We start from the raw sequence: 16,011 nt of genomic DNA, 5'->3' as shown, positions 1-16,011 counted from the left end.
TGGAACCAACTTCCAGGAGGAGTGGTGCTGGCTCCTACCCTGAGGGTCTTTAAGAGGAGGCTGGATGAACATCTTGCCGGGGTCGTTTAACCCCAGTATTCATTCCTGCCATGGCAGGGGGTCAGACTTGATGATCTGATCACGTCCCTTCTGACCCTACCAACTATGAACTATGAGAATTTCAAAGCAGGACTTGTGAATTGTTCCTAACTAATAAAACATGAATATAAAGGGACAATAGACAAATGTAAAGCAACAGCACAAACTACACTGTACCAGATCATTTTTTGTCACAAAAAAGGAAGAATCAGGGCTGTTATAAAGATATGTGGGTTTTCCATGTTTCACTTTTTTTGACTGAGCAAAGGAACCTGAAGGTCTCTCACCTGGATAAGGAAACTGAATGAGGCTGTGCGTCCCATGCTCACTGTCTAAACTTTGTGGGATAAGCTAATCCCAGCGTGCTACTCATATACTACAAAAGCAAATACCGGCTTATTACTTACTCTCTGGCTGCAGTCATGCTCCACAGACCTATAGACTTCATTATGAAGGAGTAAATGATAGGAGGCAAAGGCCTACAAGGAACTGGAAATGGCTGCCAGTCTGGGCAAATTTATGGAATTAGAAAATTCAGACAGGTACAGAAAAGATTTCAAATCCTGGTGCTGCTGGTGCAATTATGTTGCTTTTTTATTGTTGTTTTACTCATGCCATCTTCAAAAAAGAAAGAAAACTCATGTCTGGAATCCATCTCATCCATGCTGGAGACAAGTGTGCAGTTCCTTGGGAAAGGCCAGCAGCAGCAGCGAAGGCTAGGAAGGCTGTTATTCCTTTGCCTGTCAGGCTCCAAATTTACTAGCAGATTCCAATTTCTTGTTAGGATTCAAAGCACATGAGGTCTCTGTCCTGCAAATACGACAATAGTGTGTTTTGGTCATGTATAAAAAGGAATTATTTCAGAGTTACTTATCTACAGGCTGAAGAGCTTTCAGGGGCAGAGGTTCTTTCTCAGCCTGGATTTTGACTCTGAGATCTAGATTAATGAAATATTTCCTTCCTCTCCAGCCTAGAGTCTCAAATGGTCCATGTAAACAAAACACAGTGGAGAACAGTCTCTCCTCCTTTTCTTGGAGTTGCTTTTATTGATACGCAGGGTGTCCTGATAGTGTGGCGTTGGCTAAATGTAAAACAGGCAAAGGGTGAGCTTCTGTGTTAAAAACCCAGTTGTCTAAAGGTAGGAGGTCATCATTGGAGAAGAGCAGATACAAATACCTGGACAGCAAACAGAGAAAAACAATGTTTAAAGGATGACAGCAATAAAAGGTGGTGGGACCACAAACCACCCCAAACCCCTCAACAGCCACAGCTCTGTGACACTACTCTTAACATCAGTTATTTGAATTGCTTCTTGTCCTTCAAAGCTCATGCCAGCCATCATATTCTCTTGACAACAGTATTTCAGGTAAGGAGTCATTCAAGAAAAAAAAAAAAAGATTCTTTAGATCTTTATAGCAACTGGAAAACTGTGGTTTGTGGAAAGAACTATAAAAAGGTGTAAAATAAACAGTTTCTTGATGGCTTTATATTTTTTTTAGTGCTTTTGTAGCACAAGTCCAACATCTGATGTTGAAAAATATGGCAGACTTGGACCTGTGGGCAGGATTTAGAGCTTTTGGTCAAGAAAAAAACTCCTAATCCTATCAAAAGATTTAAGTTCCAAAGATAACAATTTTCCTCCAATACTAAGCCTTCAGTGTTTTCTTTCCTAGTGTCACAATATTGCTCTGGTTTACTTCCGTTTTAGTCTTTGGATAATTCTTGACTAAGAAAAAATGTACCCAAAAAGCAACTCTGCCCTCTGCCATGTAACAAACAAGCATTTACTTGGTAAACATATTAATAAATGTATGTAATTATACATTACATTTTCTTTTTCCTCAAAATGTTATTGCAGTGGGGTGGTGGTTTCCTGGGTGCCCTACTGTGCATTTCCATACTTTCATAAATTTGAATTTTTTAAAGTTAATACTAACTGAATTTCTTAGGCTTATTATGCATGTTTGGGGGATAATTATGACTGCTCAGAAATGTATTTTATCTTCCAATATTGAAATATACTTTCAACCTCAAAAGCATGTTCTTGTTTTTAAAAGTGAATATAATCGTTATATATGGATCCTAAATAAGACAGCCAAACAGAATGTGGTCATGTGAAATTTCTATTGATATTAGAGTATGTAGCATAAGTCTTATATAATTTTACCTTTACGGATAGATTCACCGGTATGACCTGACTGCTTTATGTTCCAGAGAAGTACAAAGCAAGAAAATATACTGGCTAGTTAAGCTGGTCTCCTTTTCTCTGTATTTCCTTTCATGCACACCTCCTAAATACTTCCTGCCAAACAACTGTACACTCAGCCCCCTCCAAATATTCTCCTTCCTGCATCCCACTTGTTCCCTGCACCCATCACTAGTTTCCCCAATCCTCTGCAACATTCACACACATCCCAATGTCCTCTTCGCAGCTATCTCCAGCTATCACCTTCTGTACCTGCATGGGTAGACACATGCAGTCACACACATGCAATTTTCCCCTTCTTTTTGTCCTCCCCCTCCATTTTGCAGGCCTGGTGCAATCACTAATTATTGTAAAAAACAAGTAGTTAGGATTAAGGTAATTCTACCTTTATTTTTCACAATTGAAAATGCATCTTTGAGTGTCTCCATTTTTATGCATCTCCCAACAAAGCACTGCCTTCACTCAGGATGTTTCCTCTTTCTTTATTTTTGATAGAAGAAACATTTATTTCTCAGGAATTCGTTTTCAATATTTGTTATTCTTTTTACAAAAAGCGGTTTTTAGAGTACCATCATCTGGTCCAGGGTGACAGGTCATAATGAGGCTCATAGCTCACTGTGCCCCAGAATGTTGCTTGCCTCGCCCTACAGCTCCCAAAGGAGTTGCAGGGCAAAGCACGCTATTACCTTGCCTAGCAGCTCTGGAGCAATGCATGATCAGGTGCTAAGTCAGAGTCAACACTGTCCTTCAGCACAAACTGGCATGCTGCTTGCCTTGTCCTGCAGCTCCTTCAGGGCCAGGTCACAGTGAGCTGCAGGGCCCACCCTAACCTGCACCTGATCATGCTTTGCACTACAGCTCCCAAGGGAGTTGCATGGCCAGCCAGCAAAACAACTCAGCTTGTCTCTACCTTCCTGGGATAACGGGCATGGGGGAGAGTTAAATTCTCCAGTAGGGCAAGGCCCTGAATATAAATGGTTAGGTTTTGGGGATAGAAAGAAGTGAATAATGAGGTTCCCCAGGGACCAGTATTCAGACCACTGCTGTTTAACACATTCATAAATGGTCTGGAAAAGGAGGTCAGTGACCAAATTTGCTGAGGACACAAAATTATTCAAAATGGCAAAGACTAAGGTAGACTTGAGGAACTACAGAAAGATCTGACACTACTGAGAGAATGGACAACTAACTGGGAGATTAAATTCCATGTAGATAAGCGTAAAGTGACGCACATTACAGGTGTGTGAAACAGGCCGTATTCGATTCAGATTAGGCCCAAATCAGGGACAGTGCTTCAATTAATTGATTCGGCTCACTGTCCCGATTCAATTCAGCCAAATCCAAATCTGAAGATTCGATGTTGATTCGGAGAATCAGTGATTCGGCGAATCAGCGATTCAGCCATAGACACAGATTTAAATTGTTTTTTCTACATACCTCGAGGTATGAGGTGCGGCTCATGAACGCTGAGATGGTGGGGAGGATGGAGCATCCCACAGAAGTGCGCCCCCCGCAACGTGCTTGGCGGCAAACCTGGAAGCGGACTCAAAGTGCTTCTGGTCCACTTTCGGGTCTGCTGCCATGTGCAATGGGTACCCCCCCGCGCTCCTGTGGGACACTCCATCTGCCCCACCATCACAGCATTCACGATCCATCTGGTACCTCCAGGTATGTAGAAAAAACATTTAAAGCTGTGTATATGTCCCAATTGCTGAATCTTTCTGAATCTCTCCAAATCAATTAGGAGGGTTCCGATTTGATTCAGAGAGATTAACGGGTCTCCTGATTCAATTTGGATTTGGAGATTCAGCCACTGAATCGGGTCTAAATCTCCCCCAAATCAAATCAGTGACCAAACTCTCACACTGCCCTAACGCTCACAGGCAAAAATAACCTAAACTATACCTACACTATGATGGGCTCTACATTAGCTGTTACCACACAGGAAAGAGATTTGGGAGTCATTGTGGACAGTTCACTAAAAACATCCTCTCAGTGCTCAGCAGCCATCAGAAAAGCAAACAAAAAGTTAGGAATTATTAAGAAGGGAATTATAAACAAAACAAAGTATCATTATGCCCCTTTATAAATCCATGGTGTAACCCAGTTTTTCTCCCAACATTTCAAAAGAGTAAGAACTAAAGAAAGCCCAGAGAAGGGTAACAAGGAAGATTAGTTGTATGGAGGGGCTTGCATATAAGGAGAGAATAAAAAGGTTGTTTGGAAATGAGACATTTCAGAGGGGGAACATGATAAGGGTTTACAAAGTACTAAATGGTGAAAGGAAAGTTAATAGGAATTTATTATTTACTGTCCCTCACAATACAAGAGTTAGGAGGTATAAAATGAAACAAGTAGGCAGTAAGTTTAAAACTAACAAAAGGAAGTTCTTTTTTCAACCAGTGCATAAACTAAAATGTGAAACACATTGCCACAAGATATTGTGGAAGCTGACATTTGACCAGATTGAAAAAGGGACTGGACAAATTCTTGGGGTAAAGGTCCATCAGTAGCTCCTGAGCATGGGAGTTAGGGAAACTGCCTCTGAATTGGAGCTTTCTAGATCTTAAATGGAGGATGCAACTGGGAAAGGAAAAGTGGAAAATCCCTGGTCATACCCTGTTCACTCTCCCTTTCAGCATTCACTCACTGCCACTGTGTGACACAGGATACTGGGCAAGATGAACCTACAGAGTGACCCAGTAAATGAAAGTTCTTATGTCACCCTGGATGGAAACATAGTTAGCTCCAACTGGGGTGCAAGGTTCCCATCAAAATGTATGGTATAAAATACCCTGTAATTGTAGGGATTGGGGATCTGATCTCATTGCACCATTACGTTAACATCTGCCATGAGCCTAGCTAACAAATGCAACTGAACTAAAAAGATTTAGAACTCATAAATTAAAAAAATATATTCAAGCTTGGCTCTAATTAAAAAAAAACAAACATTTCCACTAACGTTTTTTTTAGGAAAAATACAGGAAATGTATCCAATAATTCAAGTGTGGGGAGGAGTTTTGTACTAGACTATATTTCCTCCTTTCCATTCTGTCAGGTTGGTCATTGCCAGAATAGATTTAGAATGATCACAAACTTTGCATCTGGTCATGTGAAACAGTGGTTCTCAACACTATTTAATACCAGGATCCATTCGTAAACGCCAATGGCCAGTGCTGATGACCAGTCCCGACCCACACTCCCGATATGCTGTGCCCAGGCCCCAGCCCCCCGGTGTATGGGGCATGGTGGGAGGGGGAATGGGAGGCCCCAAGCAGCCCCTAGCAGACTGGAACACTGCCAGCCTGCAAGGGAAAAGCCACATTTTTCTCCATTTTTAAAGTTTGTTCGCAACCGTTTCATAGATTCTTACCACCCACTTCACCCATGGGTCATGACCTACAGGTTGAGAAACGCTGATGTAAAACACATCTGTTCAGTGTAGCCAAGATAAAATGATCTCTCTGTGAAAGGAATTTGGGAATTTGTTTAGGGGAGATAAACTGCCAGTGCAGAGGAAAGACTGAGTTCTGACAAGAGATGCTAAAAGTTGAACTGCAATCTTGAGACAATAATACCCACAGCTGCAACTAGAGTTACAGGCTACTCTGGAGTGGGAGATTCCAATTACAGTTTCTATAGGGAAGGCTGGGAAAATGTGGGGAGTCTTAATTTTTTTAAAAAAGGAAAACATCCTATGACAATCTGGCAATTCATGTGTTAATAACTTATTCTTGTAGACATCAGGAAACCACACAATACCCTCATACTGCTTCACAGGAGAACATGCAAGACAGATGTTTGCTCACTTGAGAGTTTCTGCAAGGAAAAAGCTCTGCTGTACATCATCATATGCAGGAGATGAGGAATAGACGTCCTTGACCCCAGAAAATCCACCACTGACTCTGCAATACTTGTCAATAGCCTGTATTGAGAAAAGAAAAGGACAGAAGAGGCATTATCCTTAATCCAAATCAAGGTTTAGCATATACTAACTGAAGAAACAACAACAGGTGCTTGCAATGGAACTGAAACACATAAATGAAAAAAGAGAAGGGGACAACCAGATCAGAGTTTTGAGCTTGGGCAGAAAGCATCATGTAGTTTGTTATGGTGTTGTTGTATAGTGGGAATGCACAAACAGCAAGTGCCTACTGCATTGCACAAACTCCCCCACCCACAGCTGAATTATCACTAGCATCCTCTCTTCCTCTATAGCAGCATCTCCCTTTCCTCCTCAGAAAGCTGACTCTGGATCCCACCTGCACTGCATTGTGTCCTTGGTCTTTGAAAGGTTGCAGTTCATATCTATGACCACACATACAGAGAGGTGAAAGGGTCTGGTGGATCTCTACTTAGGTCTTGCCAATCACAGCTTGACCACAGAGGTCAACAGTGGGCCTTTTTCACCTAATGCTGAAAAAAGCACAAAGGAGCAGGGATTGGAGAGTTCTGGCAGCTTAGGACATCTCTGGCCTGACCATTTGTTCTACTAACATCCATAATTGTATAGCACAAGAAAATGTCAACCATGAAAAACTGGTGCCAAATAAATCATTTAGGAAGGATTCACAGGCAAGCTGTGCTTCCTTGCTGACTCTCCAGTGCCACCTCAGCAGACACCAGCTCTTCTAATAGGCACATGCAGGGAAGAAGCGGGTGTAGTGATCAGGGCAATTGTTTGGCTTTAAATGTTTGTCATTATCAACTCCAGAAAACAGTTACTTGTAGCTAAGTAATCTTTTTGGCCCACTAGTCTATATGAAAGATCTCCGTACAGAATGCTTTAGGCCTGGTTTTCTGGTTATTGCAATTTCTGCTTTGTTGTTCTCAAGAGAAGCTAAAGGGAACTGAAGCAGGGGAGCAAACACAATTTAGAAACCATATGCCTTTATATACTGTAGAGAAGGAAATTAAGTCAAAATGTACTCTTCACAATCTATAAGTGAACCTCTGAATGCTGGAAAAAGCTAGAAAGGAAAGAGAATTCTCTGATGGAACTTGCATCTGGTGATGTCAGCAAATGATACCAGTGAAACTGGAGTGTGGCAGGGGGGAGGGATGAGCTTCATCTTATGCTGCAGACCTGTAGGTTAGGACTCTCCATATCAAGAAAGACAAAATCCAGCCGTATTAATCAAATAGTCATAAACTTTTGTTATGCAGCTATTCCTATTACAAAGAACATTATTACATTCTGTTTCATAAGAAAAGAGGACACACAGGAGTGTGCATGTGTATGGAGTGGGGGAGGAAAGGTCTCAGCATGCACTGACTATCTTTATCACTATGCATGCTGGAGTCTTTCATTTCTGGTGGATGCACTTCTGTCTATGATGAGAGCAGCCCCTATACATCTCTGGAAGATGAAATTAGTCACATTGGTTGGGACTGACAGATTTACATTTTTAAAAATGGCATAGCAAAATAAATAATGTAGGTTGCAAATAACAGTTTACCCTTACAGAGTGCCTTAGCAACAACAGCTAATTAACACATAGCGGACACCTGGGGGAAGCTGCATATTGTCCCTATTATGCAAATAGGGAAACCGAGGTTAAATGCAGTGGCATAAGACACACAGTGAGTTCCTGCATTACATTCCCATGTTGAAGCCACTGTGAAGCCAGGTTGAACTACTGCTGTGAAGTGTCATTCTTTCCCAAAACAAAGTAGTTTCTGTGGTGTGAGGGAGACACACACCTAATCATAGTGTGAGCTGTAATCTGCCCTACCCCTGGAGTTTCTAACCGGTATTACAGTCCCCCTGGTACAGCCTGTTTAGTGGGTGTGTAGACCAGGGCTCTGTGATCACTCCACATCTCCCTTTCTTTACAAAGAAGATCAGATCATAACACATTATAAATAACTAATAATAAGTTACAACTAGGGGTCTACCCAACTCAACAAGGCAGCTGGCCGATTTCGCAGGCAGATCATGGAGCTGGCTACCATTTTTGTGGGTTTATCTTTGTGGGCACCACACATACTCTGACTGGCCCCACCCCCTGAGATTGGGGAGAGGACTGTTCATTGTACAGCCCTGCCCCTCACTGCTGATTAGCTGAGAGGGCAGTCCATCATGTTGTCCCACCCCTTGCCACTGATTGGTGAAGAGAAGCACAGCTGCATGACAGGCATCCCCCTCAGCCAAACTCGGGTGAGGGGGGCAGCCACTTTGCCAGCAGCCCCTTTTGTGCCAAGCTGCGTGGTGGGGAGGACTGCTGGCTCTCCCTGCAAAGCCACCACTTTTTTTGAATAAGATTTTTTTCCCCTGAGGATTTCAGAGAGATCACCCGATTCTGCAATTTCCATGAAAATGTACAACTGCAATTTGGGTAGGTTCCTATAACTCTTAAAAACTATTTACACTGTTGTACCAACCAACCAATATACATATCTAAAACTATAAATGGATGTTTAAAGGTCAAGTCTGCCGAGGACTGCTTAGTCTTCCAGACCTTGCTCTAACCTCTTTATAGCTCCCATCTCTGACTGAGCCTTCTTCCCAATTTCCATGAGGAGGCGGCTTATTTTCATGCTCTGACCCTGGCCCTGTCAGTGCAGATCATCTTTATTTTGAGGTGGAATATCCTGAAGATGAGCCCTATTTCTGTGGACAAGGCCTTTAGGAGTCTTCACTAAGTAGGATCTTAGGGTGTTTGCTGCATTTTGGACAGTTCCAAACATTTAGAAACTTTTGAACCAAACTCTGTCCCCTGACAGAAGCTCTGGTAGTGATTTTCTCCATGTCAAATATTGAAATTTCTTTGCTGTTGAAGTCTTAGTACAGCATCTCATTTCTTAAATTCCTGCAAGTTGGGCTATGTTGAATTAAGCTGCACTGGTGCCATAGGTAATGGCATCCTAAGTCATCATTTCATGCACAGTTCAGCTAGAGAGCATCCTGATGCCAATGGCAGTGGTATAAATCAATATGTCAGGAGTACCAGATATGTAGAAGCTGTTTTGGAATCTGTACTGCTTTTTCAGGCTCTCTTTTGCTCTGAGGATAGTGAGGACTGCCAATGCAATGTTAAAAACTGAAGTTCTCTACAAACTGTAAGATTAACTCGGAGATAAACTGATGTCCACTGTCTGTTATGAGGACCTCAGGAATGCTGTGCCTTGCAAACAGAGACTTCAGCTGTTGGATGACCTGTGCTGATGAGGTCTGTGCAAGTAAAACCAAGTCAATAATCTACTAAAAAAATGTATCCAGAAAGATACATTGCTATATTCTGTTAAGGTCTATCTGCTGCTTTGTGGAAAGTAATGGCTCTGGAGGCAGTCTTTTTTTTTTTTTTACATTCCTCACAACCTTCTACTAAAATCTGAATTTGCTTACTCAGACCAGGCCACCATATAGATTACTATGCACTTGCCCTACATTTGTTTATACCCTCATGTCCATCATATATCTTTGAAAGCATTTATTTCCAAACTGCCTGACAGCTCACAATGCATCTTCCTTTAAGGAGAGTACCACTGACTAATGTGGAGGTTATTTCAGTCCTGCCAATACTGTTGTAGGTCTTTTGGAAGTTGTGTCCCATAGCCCCATCTGTTTCAACAGAAATGAAGTAGTTTCTGGCAAGTGTCATTCTTCTGTTGCTCATTTCTAATTTGTTCAAGTCTAGGAGCAGACACTGGCAATGCTATCAGAACATAATCAATATATATAAACATCTTTTTCAAAAGTTATTTCTCCTTCTGTGGCTGTCTAACTGGATAGAGCATCTCCAACTGAGCAGTTGGATGATGAGCAGTTTCCCTGGTAAAAATTCAATAGTGGGAAAAAAAATGTTAGTCATAGTCTAAATCTCTTAAATTCTGGGTGGAAGGTCATCCAAGGTTTTGGATATCAGCAATGCTACCAGGGGTTTGTGATTTGCTTCTGTTTAACATTCAGGGCAAGCAAATAAGGGTGCAGACAGAAGTGTAGCTCCCAGCTGTAACTCAGAACTATTTCTGCAAAGCAATCTGAGTTACAATATTACCCCAGACTAAACAGAAGGTCAGTGTTGGTTCCAGGGGAGAGGGGAATCTAGCTGCTGGACGGGAGCCTGCAGCCAAATTCTCATAGCAATGGTCAGGGTTCCCAGTTTTCAGAATGGGAAGAGGGACAGGCAGCAGAGGGAGCTCATTCTTGGGTCTCCACAGGCAGTGTTGAAGGTGGGGTGGATGAATTGGAGGTCCCCCCCCACTTCGGTTTCAGTGTTTCTGCTCTGACTACCAAGGGATAATTTATTAAATATTGTGGTAAAACAGATGACACCTGTAGTTTTTTTGATTGTACTGAATGCTCCCCACCCCGTGAAACTCTACAGACCCATGTATGGCATCCATTAAGGAGATCTCTTAAGGGTTTTGTTAGATGTGATACATTCGGCAAAATTTTTCCAAACTAGTTAGCCATACCCAGCAATCATCTCATGGCAGAAACATCTTGGGGCTCAGGTAGGGCATGCAATGCCTTAATTTTGTCTGGATATGCCTGAATTCCATTTTTGCTAATGATATGTCCAACATATTTTATTTCTTCTCTTTCTCAAATTCATCTCTCCCATTCAAGGTCAGACCAGATAGTCAGAAGCATCACAAAACAGCATGCAGATATTCATGGTGCTCCTGTTTATTTTTTCCATATACCAATATGTCATCTGTAAGGCAATGGATGCTAGGAAGCCCTATTGCAATATGAGAAATTAGTGTTTGGAAATGTTCTGGTGCTGATGATATACTAAAAAGAAGCTGATTGAAACAATGTCTCCCAAATGGGGTAAAGAATATAGACAACAGCCTAGATTCTTCAGCCAGAGGGATTTGCCACAACCCTGCTGTTCAACACTTCCGCCTCTGATAACTGAGCCAATGTATGTTCTATTGCAGGAAGCACTTTTGTTGAGTATGGTCCACAAAAAAGTGAATTTTTCCATTCAGTTTCAGTACTAAAATTATTCTTGCATACCAGTCTATGGGTTCATCTATTTGAGAAATAACCCCCCATTGCTTTTATCCTCTTTAACTCTTCCTTGACTTTCTGTTGCAAAGGAATGGGGATGCACCAAGGAGCTGTTACAACAAAAGGAGTTGGTGATGGCACCGATTTATTTATTTATTTATTTTATATTTCCACGACAGCTTATCCAACCCTGTGAAGACCTGAGGATACATCTTTTTTATGGTTGGTATTTTGCTATTAATTTAATCTAACTTCCCCATTAGGCATAGTCCTTGTATTGTTGGCAATCCCAGGAAGGGAACTGTTAACACTTGTACCGTAAAGCTAGGTTGTGACAAAATGCTTCCTCTTTTTTCCAGTTTCCCCTTGACTTAGCCACACACTTCTAATGCAGTATTACTTACCCTTCTGAGAATGTTATCTGACCTTTGCAGATTTCTGCTCCAGGATCTTCTGCAGCAATGGCAGTAACTGCAGCTACAGTGTCTGTGTTGAATTTAATGAGTTAACCATTAAGATCTGTGAATCTATGTACCAGGTTGCTGATTCTTCTATTGAGGATACAGTTCCTAGTAGCATAAGTTCATTGTCATCTGATGCCACTCCCCCTTTCAGAATTATAGTTTCATAGTTGGTAGGGTCAGAAGGGACCTGAGCAGATCATCAAGTCTGACCCTCTGCCATGGCAGGAAAGAGTACTGGGGTCAAATGACCCTGGCAAGGTGTTCATCCAGCCTCCTCTTAAAGACCCCCAGGGTAGGAGCCAGCACCACTTCTCTTGGAAGCTGGTTCCAGACCCTAGCTGCCCTGACTGTGAAGTAGCGCCTCCTGATATCTAACCTAAATCTACCCTCTGCCAGCTTGTGACCAGTATTCCTGGTCACTCCTGGCAGTGCTCGGGGGAACAGGGACTTCCCCAATGCCTGCTGGTCCCCTCCGACTAGTTTGTAACAGGCCACTAGATCCCCCCTCAGCCTTCTCTTGTGGAGGCTGAACAGGTTCAGGTCCCGTAGCCTCTCCTTGTAGGGCCTGCCCTGCTGCCCCCTGATCATGTGAGTGGCCCTCCTCTGGACCCTCTCCATGTTGTCCACATCCCTCTTGAAGTGCAGCGCCCAAAACTGGACGTAGTACTCCAGCTGCAGCCTGACCAGTGTTGCATAAAGGGGGAGTATCACTTCCTTGGACCTGCTTGAGATGTATCTGTGGATGCATGACAAGGTACAGTTGGCTTTCCTGACCACGTCTCCACACTGTTGGCCCGTGTTCATCTTGGCATCAATAATGATTCCAAGATCCTTTTCTGCCTCTGCACTGATGAGAAGAGAATCCCCCAGCCTGTAAGTATGGTTCTGGTTCTTCCTCCCCAGCTGCATCACCTTGCACTTGTCAATGTTGAAACCCATCCTGTTCTCGTCCACCCACCCCTGTAACCTGTCTAGGTCTGATTGCAGCCTACTCCCTTCTAGCATGCCTGCTTCCCCCATATCTTAGTGTTGTCTGAAAATTTGAACAGGGTGCTTTTTACCCCCTTGTCCAAGTCACCAATGAAGATGTTGAACAGTGCAGGCCCGAGGACCGAGCCCTGCGGGACCCCATTACCCACATCCCTCCAAGCTGAAAATGACCCAGTTAGTGACCCAAATGACTGTGTAGGTGTCAATGCCACAGTCCCCTAGCTTTTTAAAGAGGATGGGGTGAGAGACAGTGTTGAAGGCCTTCTGAAAGTCCAGAAAGACTACATCCACTGCTACCCCTATATCTAAAGATTTTGTGACCTGGTCATAGAAAGCCACCAGGCTGGTCTGACAGGACCTGCCTCTAATGAACCCATGTTGGTTGCCCCTAAGCATAATCTCCCCCGCTGGCCCCTCAAAGACATGCGCCAGAATAATTCTCTCAAAAAGCTTACCCAGGATTGAGGTAAGACTAACTGGCCTATAGTTTCCTGGGTCTTCCTTCCTCCCTTTTTTGAAAATGGGAACCACATTGGCCCTTTTCCAGTCCTCTGGCACCACACCAGAGCATCATGAGTGCTCGTAAAGCCGTGCCAGGAGTCCCACTATGACCTCTGCTAATTCCCTCAGCACTCTGGGGTGGAGATCATCCGGACCAGATGATTTAAATACGTCCTAGTCCCTCCAGAAGTTCCCTGACTAGATCCTCACTGATCCTAGACCTGGGTGCACCTCCCCTGGGGCCTATGGGGGGGTCCCGGTGGGGCGCGGATGATCCAGTCCCTATTCAGAAAAATGGAGGCAAAGAAACTGTTAAATAGGTTAGCTTTGTCATCTGGCACAACGACCAGATTTCCTAGCGTGCCTTGCAGAGGCCCCACCTTACCCAGTACCTTACTTCCACTATCCTGGATGATTTTTAGTCCCTTGCAAAATGCCCTCTCCTATGACATCTCCTGCATTCTGTACTGATTTCTGGATATTGTTTCCAATGGTGGGTTGGTGTTTTGCCACACCTGTCATATCTTTCACTGAGTTCACTACTCAAGTTTCTTGTTTGTTTTTGCTTCATTTTTCTCTATTTTTACACTGTATCTTACATGTGAGGGTCCCTTTCTCTCTTATATTTTGTCTCTACTATATCAGTGGTAGTGAGAGAGAGGATTCGGTTTCTTTAATACAGGGGATTGCTAAAGAGGTCTAACATTAAGATTATATTGGATGAGAGTCGAGAATCTGTTATGAATATTCAGAGTTTGTTGAACAGGTTAGTGAAATGGGCTCAGGGAGTGGAGGACCAAGTTTCTGCCCATGAAGACCAGACTGTGAAAATGACCATGCAGACAGGTACTCACAGCAAGGAACTTCAGGCTCAGAGAGACAAATTTCTGGACTTGGAGGGTAGACCCAAGAGATACAACATTAGTATCACTGGGGTGGCTGAGGGGTCCAAAAATGGTAATCCTACCAAGTCTGTAACACAACTACTTGTCAGCATTTTAAAACTCCCCTTAGAAATTGACATGAAGACAAGGAAGGCCCACAGATTATACTGAAGGAAGCCTGGTTTTAGAGAAAAACCTCAAACGGTCATAGCCAGGCTTCTGAGATTTTCTACCAAAGAGAGGGTATTCAAAGCTGCCAAAGAACTAGGAAAGCTGACATGTGGCAAACCTTCTGTTCATATAAGGCTGCTTCCTGATCTTCCCTGAGAGACAGCTTAAAAACAAACACTGTTTAAACTAGCAAAACTACCAGCCAGTAGGAAACTTCCTGAAATACCCCAACACTGATTTCTCTGACTCTAAGGAAGCAAAAGCCTTTATTACATCATTTATCATCAGGAGGGGCTGAAGTTATGGAATAATCTGAATGACACTAGGTCTAAGTCTCAGTAAAATACTAAAGGAAAAAAAGTAAGATTCTCTTGACCCTAAGGAAATAAGACACTTCAATAAATCAGCTTTATCTCAGAAAGAAGCTGCAGCTATAGATTAGACCAGGGCTGTCCAACTTCTGAGTGGCTGAGGACCACGGAACTCCCAGTCGCACGCTACACAGTTTGCACACCCCCAGGCTATAGGACACGTGGGCTGTAAGTCATCCCACACAAGGCACCCTTTCTGCCCACCGCTGCACTGCACTGCACAGCCTTCCCCTCTCTTCAGTGCATAAGGCCCCAATGCATTGCACGAGTCTCCACGGACTTAACTGTGCTATGGAGATGTCCCACACACAGAGGCATGCCGCGAGTACCCCTCATGGTGGTACAACTCCACTCTTGCCATACAGTTGGCAACTTCCACTGCACTAGACCAGTATGAATGCCATGCAGGGTCCCCAGATACCTCTGAGCCCTCTGGCCACAGGTTCCCTCATCCCTACAGGCTGTCTCAGGGGTGGGGACAGGCAGCAGAATCTGGAAGGTGGTGAAACAGAGAGACTCCAGCAGCAAAAAGAAAAGGAAGTGGAGAAGGAAAGGGGAATGAAGGTTAAATCCTCGGGCGTCGCATATGGGCTGCAGGTGGCCAGTTACACAGCAATGGATTATCTCTGGATTAATATTCAGAATGTGGAAGGTGTCCCCAAATGAAAAAAACAGAAAGCTCACAAGCTTTGGCAGCTCAAATGAAAAAGCAAATAAGGCAGGCCAAAAAAGAATTCAAGGTGTGCCTTACACAAGATGATAACAATAACATTAAAAAAAATACATCAGAAGGAGGAAACCAGCACGAGAACAGGCAGGACCATTAGATCAGGGGTTCTCAACCTTTTTCTTCCTCAGCCTCCCAACCCCAGCATGCTGTAAAAACTCCTTGGCTCATCTGTGCTACAAAAAACTATTTTTCGGTGTATCCAGTAGATTAAAAACTGTATTAAATTGATAGCTAGACAGTTAAACATACAGTGCATACTAGAAAAAAATAATATGGGTACAAAAAATGACAATCGACTGAGACAAGGAGTCCTTTAATAAGGGATAGGCATCCTTTGGAAAAATAGTAAGTATCTGTGTAGTTACAGACTACAGCCTAATTCACAGGCACACGACACCTGTATTAACATTGCACTGGCAAACCTAATTGGCATTTCCTAACTTTTGAGGGTTTTGAATCTGAAATTTGAATATTGCTTTGTAAATATAGCTGTGCACATGTGCAACAGCTGTTCTTTTTAATAAGTGTAAAAGAAAAAAAGTGTAAAATCAATGTTGCTAAAACCAAGGCTACAAAAAGGACCAAATGATACAAGATGATACCTGGCATGTCTCTACTATGGTTGAAAAA

At 43.0% G+C, this 16,011-nt stretch overlaps 1 protein-coding gene across 1 annotated transcript in view; it reads right to left on the bottom strand.

Moving 5' to 3' along the window:
• Positions 1-586: 586 nt before the first annotated feature.
• Positions 587-16,011, bottom strand: part of MAN1A2 (mannosidase alpha class 1A member 2) — a 179,282-nt gene continuing 163,857 nt past the window's right edge. Inside the window, exons 12-13 of the mRNA XM_090053566.1 lie at positions 6,115-6,230; positions 587-1,275 (exon numbers count right to left, since the gene is read on the bottom strand). Coding sequence (XP_089909692.1) covers positions 1,143-1,275; positions 6,115-6,230 — 249 coding nt within the window. The 3' untranslated portion in view covers positions 587-1,142. The remainder of the gene's footprint in view (positions 1,276-6,114; positions 6,231-16,011) is intronic.

Source organism: Crocodylus siamensis, chromosome 1, assembly GCF_052110815.1.
Source record: "Crocodylus siamensis isolate JL-2025a chromosome 1, ASM5211081v1, whole genome shotgun sequence".
In the NCBI taxonomy this organism is placed as follows: Eukaryota; Metazoa; Chordata; order Crocodylia; family Crocodylidae; genus Crocodylus; species Crocodylus siamensis.
Note: the sequence above shows the minus strand (reverse complement) of the source record. Positions and strands in the feature narration are given on the sequence as shown.